This window comes from Phycodurus eques, chromosome 2 (assembly GCF_024500275.1).
Source record: "Phycodurus eques isolate BA_2022a chromosome 2, UOR_Pequ_1.1, whole genome shotgun sequence".
NCBI lineage: Eukaryota > Metazoa > Chordata > Actinopteri > Syngnathiformes > Syngnathidae > Phycodurus > Phycodurus eques.
In genome coordinates, this window is record NC_084526.1 from 10913141 (window position 1) to 10925812 (window position 12672).

General features: G+C 40.1%; 1 protein-coding gene across 3 annotated transcripts in view; it reads left to right on the plus strand.

Annotated features, from left to right (window-relative positions):
• The window catches only part of galnt2 (UDP-N-acetyl-alpha-D-galactosamine:polypeptide N-acetylgalactosaminyltransferase 2), an 84248-nt gene that overhangs the window by 33699 nt on the left and 37877 nt on the right, over positions 1–12672 (plus strand). For all 3 annotated transcript variants that reach the window (XM_061666963.1, XM_061666972.1, XM_061666981.1), the window contains exon 2: positions 7265–7352. In XM_061666963.1, the coding sequence (XP_061522947.1) occupies positions 7265–7352 (88 nt within the window). The remainder of the gene's footprint in view (positions 1–7264; positions 7353–12672) is intronic.

The following is a 12672-nucleotide window of genomic DNA, read 5'->3' on the forward strand; positions in this document are numbered from 1 at the left end:
AACTGTCGGCCCTGTACGTAAAATATTTCCACATCACAACCTCTGCATCTTTTTTCTTAAAAAGCTGTGGATGAACTCCAAAGTTTGTGGACATTTCTTTCTCCCCCAGCGAACACACACTGGATTAATCTAGTTGCACAAGTATGTACACTCTCTTGTAACTTGGGGTGGGGCTGCACTCAGAATTAACGAATCACATTCCAAACTAATGTTAAGTGAGAGTCGGCACACACCTGCCACCATTTAAAGTGCCTCTGATGAACACCAAACAAATGTAACCACTGTTAACTCATTCACTGCCAGCCGTTTCCTGAGCAGGGAACCCCTAGACTGCCAGGCATTTTTGAGCAATTTCACTGATTTTCCAAGCCACACAGAATATTATGTACTATGACGATGTAGACACCAAAACCACCAAATGAAAGATCAGGCTCTCTTCTTTCATTAGAAAAAAAGGGTTTTCTCTAGCTTATACAGTTCTTTAGTAATCAGCAGTCAAATATAGGCTACTTTCAGCCAAATCTTTTTCTGGAAGAAAAAAACGGAGAAATCAGTCTTTTTGTGATAGCAGACACGTCAAGCAGAACAATGACTTTGACACCAATATTTTTTTTCTTTTGTGAAACTCTCAAACATTTGAACATAAAACAACACTGAGAAAGTACGTTTCACTGAAAAGTAATGTATTTAGAAGTATAACTATGTACAGAATTTACATTAGACAAACATGCATGAACAAATGGGCCTCCCACACTTTTTTCCTCCAAATTCTCCTCCTCTACCGACTGCTCAATAGTCCAGGTTTTTATTACCTTGCGCATAAAACCTAGCAAGGTTTTATCCACATCTTATTTTATTCTTCTGTTGGCATTGAATGGGATCTTGTCTGGTTGTCATTCTCCTTGAAAACCAGTCACTACTACTGCTCAAAGCAGAACCCGTGCAGTTTAGAAATATAACTATTACTATAAAAATAAATTGTTGAAATTACTGTCGTGGGACGTGGAGGAAAAAAGCTTTCAATAAATTGTTTCTCTGCACTGTGTACTGGAATGGGAGTCGAACGTCTGCTTGATGCATAACCAGTAAGTTTAAAAAAAAAAAATGCATATGATTACTAGAGAATACTTTTGATTGATGATGTGTTTTGCAAGTGAGTAGAGTTAATAGTGAAACGTAAAAAATAGACGACACTCTTTGACGACGTGTATGGTGACACTGGAGTCTTATCACCCGCTGACACCTCCACTGAAAATGTTGCCCGGATTCCCAATATTACAACTTTAGGCGTTTGACTAGAGGTGCCACCATATATCTAATGTGTGGCTCTGTAGTCACTGATCGTGAAGTGGTATGGTACACTTGCCTGAGTGCAGGCAGCAGGGGTTAATTTCCCACTTAGTGGCGGTGTGAATGGTTGTCTGTCTCTATATGTGCCCTGACATTGACTGGCGCCCAGTCCAGGGTGTGGTCTGCCTTTCACCCGAAGTCAGCTGAGATCGGCTCCACCTCCCTGTGACCCTGAAAAGGATAATCGGTATAGAAATGGATAGCTATGTTAAGTATATGTTCACTGCAGTGAAAAACGAGGCAAGATTAAATGTGAATCCCTGTTGTTAAAAACACACAGGGCTTTTGTGTATTAGTTCTGATCACATAATTGCAGAACAGATTATTCTTGGTCTAAGTTTCTTGGCAGCTTCTTGTGTTAATTTGAAGCACAGCCCATTTTAAATGATTATTTATTCTGACTTAAGGTTCTAATGATGTGCTAGCATGATTTGAGGGGCTTTCCAACTTGGCTGAATGAGCCCTAAAATGTCCAATGGTTACAAAATTTTGTTTCAGTGTGACATCACGTTTGTTCCACTGACGTTGCCCACTTGGCTATGTGGCAAGGACTCCGTGCGTTAGCTATTAAATACTATTGAAAGCCACACTTGCATGGGTTTGCATTGGATGCTGCCAATAAGCCCAGATGCTGATGCTGTGCTGGGCTTTCTCTTCGGAGGGGGCATTCCCATGAGCAGTTTTAGTTGACACTGTTTTAGTGTGAGTGAGAAGTGAATTACAAGACATGTTGACAGTTTTTTGGTAGGGCTGGATGACTCTCAGAAAGAAGGACATGGGACGTAATAACTGATTGGCTCACGTTTAGATGGGAGGGAAAGCCACTTCGCGGACTTCAGTAGTTGATTTCTGTCATCTTAACAGTCTGTGAAATAATTTACAGAGGTGTCAGAGTCACAATGAAAGATATCAGCACATGTAAATCTGAATGTATTCCAGATGTGACCCTGGATGGCAAAGGATATATCAAATGACGGAATGGTTGTACAGCATTAATTTTCATGGAGAAAATACACTGTATGTACCAAAGTATGGTCACCTACGTCAAGTGGAAAAAAGAAGAAAATACAGTTGGTCTCTCTTTGCAGCTACACACACGTGGACAAAATTGTTGGTACGGCCCTGTTAATGAGAGAAAACCCAACAGTGGTCACAGAAATAAACAAAAGTAATAATAAATAAACATTTTATGAAATTTAACCAATGAAAGTCAGACACTGATTTTGAATTGTGGTTCAACTGAATTATTTAAAAAAATAAAAATAAAAATCATGAAACAGGCCTAGACAAAAATTATAGTACCCACAACTTAATATTTTGTTGTGCAACCTTTTGAGGTAATCACTGCAATCAATCAGTGACACGTCTGCACCTCTCAGCAAATATTTTGGCCTACTCTTCATGAGCACACTGCTCCAGTTGTCTCAGGTTTGAAGGGCACTTTCTCCAGACTGCATGTTTCAGCTCCTTCCACAGATGTTCAATATAATTTAGATCAGGGCTCATACAGTAGAAGGCCACTTAAGAATAGTCCAATGTTTTGCTCTTAGCCATTCATGGGTGTTTTGGATCATTATCCTGTTGCAAGACCCATGACCTGCAACTCAGACCAAGCTTTCTGACTTTGGGCAGCACCTCTCTCTCTCTCTCTAGAATATCTTGTTAGTCTTGAGATTTCATTGTACCATGCACAGATTCAAAACACAACTTGTACCAGATGTAGCAAAGCTGCTCCAGAACATAACAGAGCCTCCTCCATGTTTCACAGTAGGGACAGTGTTCTTTTCTTGATATGCTTAATTTTTGTGTCTGTGAACATCAAGCTGTGCCTTGCCAAAAAGTTCCAGTTTTGTCTCATCTGTCCACAGAATATTCTCCCAGAAGCTTTGTGGCTTGTCAACATGGAGTTAGGCAAGTTCGAGTCTCACTTTATTTATTTTCAACAGTGGTGTCTTCCTTGGTGATCTCCCATGAAGTCCACTTTGCCTCAAACAATGACTGATGGTGCGATCTAACACTGCTGTACCTTGACTTTGGAGTTCATCTTTAATTTCTTTGGAGGTTGTTTTGGGCTCTTTTGTTACCTTTCGTATTATCAATTTCTTCAATTTGTCATCAGTTTTCTTCCCGCGACCATCTCAAGGGAGGTTCGCTACAGTCCAGTGGGATCTTAAATTTCTGAACAATAGACTATATTGCCAAAATTATTCTTTCACCTGCCTTGACTCACCTTTTTAAGTGAGATTCCATTCAAAATCCATATGGTTTAAAGATCAGAGGTCAAAGATGTAAAAAAAAATTCTTGATAACTCTAGAACCCCTTTACAAACCACATCTGCCATTTCGAAGTGATTATATAGCAGATATCCAGCAGTTAAATTGATAAATATGATGCAGAATGCATCTTCTTCTTTTTGCATTCGGCACCTTCCGTTCTTCGGCTCTATCAGGCACTGTGACGTCACACAGGCCAAGCAGCCTGTTCGTTCGGCGTTGTCTGCTATTGTTCCATGCTGTTATTCCCATCCTTGTATATTTGTTGTCGCATGATTTAGTGATTTCACGATGGTTTATTATGTGGCATTTAGTTGTACAAATGGTTCAGGCAGTGGTAAGAGGTTTTTTTGGCTTTCCAAGTGAAAAAGGTTTACGTGACCAGTGGTTAGGGAAACTCAATCGACGGGAAAAAGCGTGGTCAGCTAAGTGTGCATAGCAAGCATTCCAAACTCTGTTCTGATCACTTTGAACCGGCCTGTTTTAAGAAAGACTTAGCAGAAAGCATTGGATACAGAGGTGGAGGCTGAAATCAGCTGCGGTGCCAACGATTTTTCCTACGGCCATCGGGACCTCAACCGCCAGCAAGAGAACTAAATCTTCCAGCCGCGACGATGCGGCGCAGTCAAGAGGTGTTGATTTCCTTGTAGATATAGTGGGTACGGAAACTATTCAGACCCCCTTAAATTTGTCACTCTTTATTATATTGGAGCCATTTGCTAAAATCATTTATTTTTTTCCTCATTAATGTACACACAGCACCCCATATTGACAGAAAACACTCATGTATTTAATTTAAAAATGTATTGCTGTGACACTCATGTATTTAATTCGGGTGCTGTCCATTTCTTCTGATCATCCTTGAGATGGTTCTACACCTTCATTCGAGTCCAGCTGTGTTTGATTATTCTGATTGGACCTGATTAGGAAAGCCCTACACCTGTCTGTATAAGACCTTAAGGCTCACAGTGCATGTCAGAGCAAATGAGAATCATGAGGTCAAAGGAACTGCCTGAAGAGCTCAGAGACAGAATTGTTGCAAGGCACAGATCTGGATAAGGTTAAAAAAAATGCAGCTGCACTTAAGGTTACTAAGAGTACAGCGGCCTCCATAATCTTTAAATGGAAGATGTTTGAGACCACCAGAACCCTTCCTAGAGCTGGCCGTCCGGCCAAACTGAGCAATCGGGGGAGAAGAGCCTTGGTGAGAGAGGGAAAGAAGAACCCAAAGATCACTGTGGCTCAGCTCCAGAGATGCAGTCAGGAGATGGGAGACAGTTCTAGAAAGTCAACCATCACTGTCGCCCTCCACCAGTTGGCCCGACGGAATCTTCTCCTCAGTGCAAGGCACATGAAAGCCTGCATGGAGTTTGCTTAAAAAAAAAAAAAACACCTGAAGCACTCCAAGATGGTGAGAAATCTGATTATCTGGTCTGATGAGACCAAGGTGAAACTTTTTGGCCTTAATTCTAAGCGGTATGTGTGGAGAACTACTACGAAAGCCACACTGTTGTAACACGTGCAGAATGTGGTTTGGCATTGTCTTGCTGAAATAAGCAGGGGCGTCCATGAAAAAGATGTTGCTTGGATGGCAGCATATGTTTCTCCAAAACCTGTATGTACCTTTCACCATTAATGGTGCCTTCACAGATGTGTAAGTTACCCATGCCATTGGCACTAACACAGCCCCATACCATCACAGATGCTGGCTTTTGAACTTTGCGTCCATAACAGTCCGGATGGATTCTTTTCCTCTTTGGCCTGTAGGACACGACGTCCACAATTTCCCAAAATAATTTGAAATGTGGACTTGTCGGACCACAGAACACTTTTCCACTTTGCATCAGTCCATCTTAGATGAGCTCGGGCCCAGAGAAGCCGGCGGCGTTTCTGGGTGTTTCTTGATAAATGACTTTTGCTTTGCATAGTAGAGTTTCAAGTTGCACTTACGGATGTAGCACCGAACTGTATTTACTGACATTGGTTTTCTGAAGTGTTCCTGAGCCCATGTGGTGATATGCTTTACACATTGTCGGTTTTTGCTGCAGTGCCGCCTGAGGGATCGATGGTCACAGGCATTCAATGTTGGTTTTCCACCTTGCCGGTTAAATGCAGCTCCAAATTCTCTGAACCTTTTGATGATATTATGGACCGTAGATGATGAAATCCCTGAATTCCTTAAACTGTTCGACTATTTTGTCACGCACATGTTCGCAAAGAGGTGAACCTCGCCCCATCTTTGCTTGTGAATGACTGAGCAATTCAGGGAAGCTCCTATTATACCCAAATCATGGCACCCACCTGTTCCCAATTAGCCTGTTCACCTGTGGGATGTTCCAAACAGGTGTTTGATGAGCATTCCTCAACTTTCTCAGTCTTTCTTGCCACCTGTCCCAACTTTTTTGGAACATGTTGCAGCCATAAAATTCTAAGTTAATGATTATTTGCTAAAAACAATAAAGTTTATCAGTTTGAACATCTTTGTAGTGTATTCAATTAAGTATAGGTTGAACATGATTTCCAAATCATTGTATTCTGTTTTTATTTATGGTTAACACAAGGTCTCAACTTCATTGGAAGTGGGGTTGTATTTCTTTTATGTTTTGTTTTGGTTGACCGTAAACTTCAACTTGGAGTTGAAATACACAACTTTAAGACTCTTTTTAGAATTGTTGACTATCTGCCAAACTGCTGCTTGTTGTAAAGTGAGTTTATTTGAGTTCACTGCCACCATACAATGCTTCTATCTCCAATTTTTGCTGGTCAAAGTCTAAGCAGAAAATCAGCAGAATGGCTGCTCGTATCTTGAACACGGGACACTCGTCATGGCAACACAATCACAGTTTGAAATCTTTCTTTAAAATGTGTCATGTAAAAATAATCATCCATCCATCCATTTTCTGTGCCAAAAAAGATGAGCTCTGTTTTCTGGCCTGCTGACAGTCAATAATTTGCTCATTGTCAAATCTAATAAAGTTGTAGTTTATATCCTTCAACAGAACTATTCCCACAAAGATTAATGCACACAATTGTCCAAAATGTCTCAAAAAATAAATAAGAGGAGAGTGCTCCCTTACTGCGAACTGTCTGAAAATGACGGATGAAAAAGGAATTAATAGCTTTGACTGTTTCTGATGGATTAGTCTTGTAAATGTCTCTCGATCCCCATCCTGGAGACAATTGAACATTAAATATCAACAGACATAAAGGACATAAACATAACCACAAAATGAAGAAATTCCATAAAGTGAATGAAATCTTTTCAGTTTCAGATACTTGTCTCCTGTTGTATCTGGCATATTTACCTTGTTTGTCTTGTCTTTTATCAGCAGATCTTTGTTAAAGAGCTTTGGGATTGGAAAAGCTATCACAAATCAAAAGGATACGCGATGATTACAGTCAAATATTTTTTATTACACAGAAAAGCGTGAAACTCAACAGGTTACCAAAAGACGACTTCTGAACAAATTGTTGCATGCAGTTCCCTGACATCTAGACTTTTAATAGCCTCGCCTTACATTACATTGATACACAATGCACAATAGCAACATGTTTTCTGGGCTTCTTCCTTTCTAGACTTTCTGTTCAAAAACATTTTAATTCGATAAATTGTGTTCAAAGTGTTTGTTTTATCTTGCAGGATGACTGGGACTCAAGTGACTCCTCCGGCCGAAACAAAGCTCAGAACTCTGACGACAAGACTCACGGTCTGGAGGTTCTGCCGCCCGGTAAGAATCTCACTCATTATGCATCACAATTATGCTGATTTAATGATGGTGGAAATACAAGTACAAAGAGAGGATTACTACAAATTCACAGTCTTACATGACCACAGTGTATTGTTCGATTATTCTTGTGACTATGGCTGCACAATTAATAAAATTTTAATTGTGTTGGCGATTTTGGCTACCACGATTAAATGAGATTGATCGTTGGCACTGTTGCATATGAATCGTGCTTCATTTGCAGCATTGCCCACAACCTAATCAGCCAGCCAGCAGGGGGCGACATATGGTTAAGGCTTCATTAAGCGCCGGCACCGCGCTCTGGAGCCAACTTAAAAATAAAAGTCTTAAACGGCATTGAGGTGATTGAAAAGTAACTCCATATTTTAAAATACGTATTTATTCATATGTTGTAATATTTAAAAAAATATATATAATTTTGGTGTATGAGTGGCCAGCCAGAAGTCCTGACTTAACAGCCTGTGACTTTTTTCTGTGGGGTTGGTTAAAGGAGCAAGTCTATTCTACCAAACCAACGACTTTGGAAGAACTTGAACGGCGAATACGAGAGTTCCTTGTGAAATCAGTTAATGCGGTTCTGGGGCAGCTTGAGAAACTGGTGGCTAATGCTGGCGCCCATGTCAAATTTTAAATAAAACTCCATGGAATACACTTTCTTCTCATGTTCATTTCTTGTAAAAAATATAGTTCAGAAATACAAATTACAAGTACTTAAAAATAGGGAGTTACTTTTTAATCACCCTGTGTATATATAGTTTTTATTTATTTATTTTTTTTGTCCTGTTCGGCTTTTAGGTCAAGCAGAATGGAAAATCCATATCCCTTTCATGCCGGAACAGTTTTACTGTGTCACAGTAGAGTTTTTAAGCTTCCGCTGTGGTATTATATTTGAGGTTTATTGAGAATCAGACTTGATCAGTCGAACAGAACAAAGTTTCTAGGAGAGAGAAACAAAGACAAAAGACAAAGCACTAATTGTAAACAGGATGAGAGAAAGTACAGGGATATTCTGGATGAAAACCTTATCCAGAGTGCTCAGGACCTCAGACTGGGCCGAAGGTTCACCTTCCAACAAGACAATGACGCTAAGCACACAGCTAAAATAACGAAAGAGTGGCTTCAGAACAACTCCATGACTGTTCTTAAATGGCCCACCCAGAGCCTTGACTTAAACCCAATTGAGCATCTCTGGAGAGACCTGAAAATGGCTGTCCACCAACATTCACCATCCAACCTGACAGAACTGGAGAGGTGAAATCAAGGTGTGAAAAACTTGTTGCATCATTCCCAAAAAGACTCATGGCTGTATTAGCTCAAAAGGGTGATTCTATTAAATACAGAGCAAAGGGTCTGAATACTTATGGCTGTGTGATATTTCAGTGTTTCTTTTTGAATAAATCTGCAAAACTTTCAACAATTGTTTTTTTTATGTCAATATATGGGGTGCTGTGTGTAAATTAATGAGGAAAAGAAATTAACTTAAATTATTCTAGCAAATGGCTGCAATATAACAAAGTGAAAAATTTGAGGGGGTCTGTAAACTTTCTGTACTCACTGTATGTGTGTGTGTACGTACACACCACTAATTGTTCCTCAGATTTTCCTTTTCCCATTTCACAGCCCTGATGATGACAATATTGATCAAAATAATTGTGATTATTATTTTGGTCATAATCGTGCAGCCCTTCTTGTCACAGTATATTTTAAGGTTGTGTGTCATCTGAACAGCAACATAAGATTGCCAGGATCCAGGGAAAGTAACGGGCTAACAACACAAAACATACAAACACAACATTCCAGTGCTCCATAAATTGGTGTAATTATTAGTAGACTTGTATGGATCACAGTGCTAATGGTACAGATAACATTTAAGCATAGCAATCACAACAGAAAATGTTATGTCTTATATAGATTCTAGTGGCTCAGCATAATCATATGCCAACTGATTCCACTATTTTTCTCATTTCCAAATATTATCACACGCACTTCAGTCTGCAGATAACCTCTCCATGGGGAGATTACTACCTCCTGCAATTTTCTCATTCATCTTGTCCAGACTCCAGACACCTTTTTTTAAAGAATTGTTTTTACTACAATCCAAAAAGTTCACCAGTGTAACATGTTGTACAGTAAGTGCAGGCATCCAGGAAGTGTCCTGTTGTCTTTAAAAGAATCCTTGAGTGACATTTCTTTGACTCAAACTGAGGATAGCCAGCTGGCTTTGTTTCAAGCACAGTGTGGGCCCTCAGGTTACATCATGAAGGTCATGGGGGGTCCTAAATTTGCCAATGTGCCTAAACGTTTCAGCCGTTAGATAACAGTCCTCTCCCCAAGATAATTTGCTGCCATTATGTCCATACTAATAGACTATATACACTATGAATGAATATAACAATTAAAAAAACAAGAACACTCACTTTTAAAAAGTCCCTCCACAATATTCTCAACAGAGGCTGTAGCGCATAAATTCAGCAACTTGACTGGCACGTAGCCGTATTTTCTTTCGTAGTAAAATCAGGCTACAAGGGGTGGGGGGTCTGCTCTATCCATCTACATCCAGTCGTTGGGGGTTGTAGTGGTTGTTTTACCAAAGAAACTGAAAGACAGATGCATTCCAGCTGTGTCTAGAAAGTATATGTACCTCCAAGTGTTTTCACAAAGCAAAGCATTTCCTGGTCTTTTAATGTGGTCAAGTATTCAAAGGGTTCTAGATCAGTGTTACATGTTTCCCAGCCTCTTTGACCTTGATAAATTTTACCAACTAGAAACAGAAAAGACACTCCCATGCACTCGGCAGTGTGATGGTTTGAAATTACATTGCAACATGTCCACAAACCCAACTCTGCATCTCCACCCACTGTTTCCAGAAACAACATCCGAATCCAAAAGCAGAGCAGATTAAAAAGCCATAGCTGAGCGACTTGTCATGCAGCTCTTGTCCGGAGCCTTGCTCGGAACCGTCGCCCCTCCCTCCCACACAGTCCCTGTGACTCATGAAAAGCTGAAGTGCTTGCATCTGATTGATCCATGAGTGGAAATGTAGCCCAATTTGACTGCAGAAGTGGGGGGCATTTTAACTTTAGTTACTTTATTTATCACCGTGACAGTTCAGCATAACACTACCACTAATATTCCCCAAGATCTTTTAAGTACGAGAGGGAAAGTGGACAGAGGTGGAATAAAATGTGTTACAAAGTATAAGTAAAAAAAAAAAAAAAAACAATTGGAAATCATAGAGCGCAATTAGCATGTGTAGGTGATCTTAGTGACCATTTACCACCCTTTTTAAAAATCAAAGGGTGGAACGTAATAGATTTTGAGTTCAAATAAATTACTTTAAATTGAAAATTCGAACAGCTTTCAAACAAATGCTTGGCGATGGAGTCCCCTGCTGCTTTTAAAAATTACATTCTGCCTTTTATCGACTCCACATGGATTTATTAAGTCACTAGCAATTGCCTTAAGTAAAGCACAAACAATTTTCTGTGTTTCTCAGTCAACCATCTCGACAAACAAACAACAAAAATAACCAATATGATTTTTCATGTTGCCGTTTTTTGTTTCACCGTAAATTTAGACAATATTTTTAATTTGCAATTGTTGAACTGATATAGTCACACTTTTAGTAACCTAACATTGAAAAGACAAATATTGAGCTCATCTTTTTCTGGGAGTGAATCTAAAGACACGTGTGCACAAAATGGTTTGCTGAAAGGGGGTGGATTGAGTGGGTTGGGGGTTCCAATGGATTCCTTTGGAATGGTTACACAGGAGAGTCCTGTCTGCCATGCACCATCAGTATGACAACACCACAGCATCGTGGGATTTCCAGAAAATACCGCAGCCAACACAAACAGACAGTCAGAAGAGGCGAAGGGTGGAAAGAGCTCAGTGAGCAAGAGGCCACAGGAAAGAAGTGCAGACTGTTCAAACTGTCCATTATTCACCAGTGGAAAAAGTCCAAACATGCAAACCACAAGCCAGGTCCATAGGGGATGCCCTCGAAAAGATGGCCTCAGAGAGTTTTTTTCTTCTTCATTTCACATGAATCCGAAATCCGGTGGTTGAGGCTGTGGACATTTAATCAAGTAGCTCTGAAAGAGGCTCTGTAGATGCAGTATATTAAGTACATTACAGTTCAGTACGCCATAATTCAGTTTAAAACAATAAAACCTTATCTGGCTCGTGTTTGCACGAGGGTATGTAGTTGGGATGGTAACAAACAATGAACAAAGAGAAGGAACAGTTAATGTATTCATTTGGTGCCTTTTACCTTCAAGCTACTCAAGTTCCGTTTATAATTTCATGCATTCACACGTTGCCATGGACGGATGGTAAGTCATTCGCACAATGAAGACACTGGTATTTTGCCATCTTACTCTTGATTAGGCTTTACACGATCAGGAATTTTGGGGCTGATCACCGATCAGCAAGTTTAAAATAAATAAAAAAAAAAAAACGATAACCGATCACCGATCCGATCACAAGATGGAGCAATGTATCCATCTATCCATCCATCCATTTTCTGTATAGCTTATCCTCACAAGGGTTGCGGGCGTGTTGGAGCCTGTCCCAGCTCAAATTATTCTCTAGCATTTTAGACAAAAGTTAAAACACCAATGACCTCTAGGGGGCATTCAAGGATTGGCCACTGTCAAATAAACATTACATGACAGAAATAATGGGTGCTAACTTTCTGTAGTTAAATTACTTTATTGCAATTAAATTACTTTAATAAATACTGTTAATGACATGGTTACTCTAACTTTCTCACTGTCCCAGCTATATTGTTGTCCAGAGTTCAAGTCCGTTTGACCTTCGTTTGTTTTTGTTTTTTTTCCCCTCCACGCTGCGTTGCTTGAACGCAGCATGCTCCTCGTGTACATTCTTCAAGTGCTCGATCAAATTTGTTGTTGAAGCATTTAGATGACGTTCCCCACGACGTACTTCAGTTGTGCACAGACTGCAAATAACTTGCGTGTTGTTTGTCTGAGACGCAGCAAAATAATCCCACACCGACAATGTGTTTTTTCACTGACAAGATTGAAAAAAATTTATTGGCCGTCAGATAGTTACAGTACTGAGCAACAAGACACGTGACAAGGCTAAAAATAAACTAGCATTTGGATTCATACGCGACGAAGACGCGGAGTTAAATGTCTTGTCCGGAGCCGATCGATGACGTCCCACAGGTGAACAGGCTAACTGGGAACAGGTGGGTGCCATGGTTGGGTATAAAAGGAGCTTCCCTGAATTGCTCAGTCATTCACAGGGAAAGAAGGGGGCGAGATTCACCTCTTTG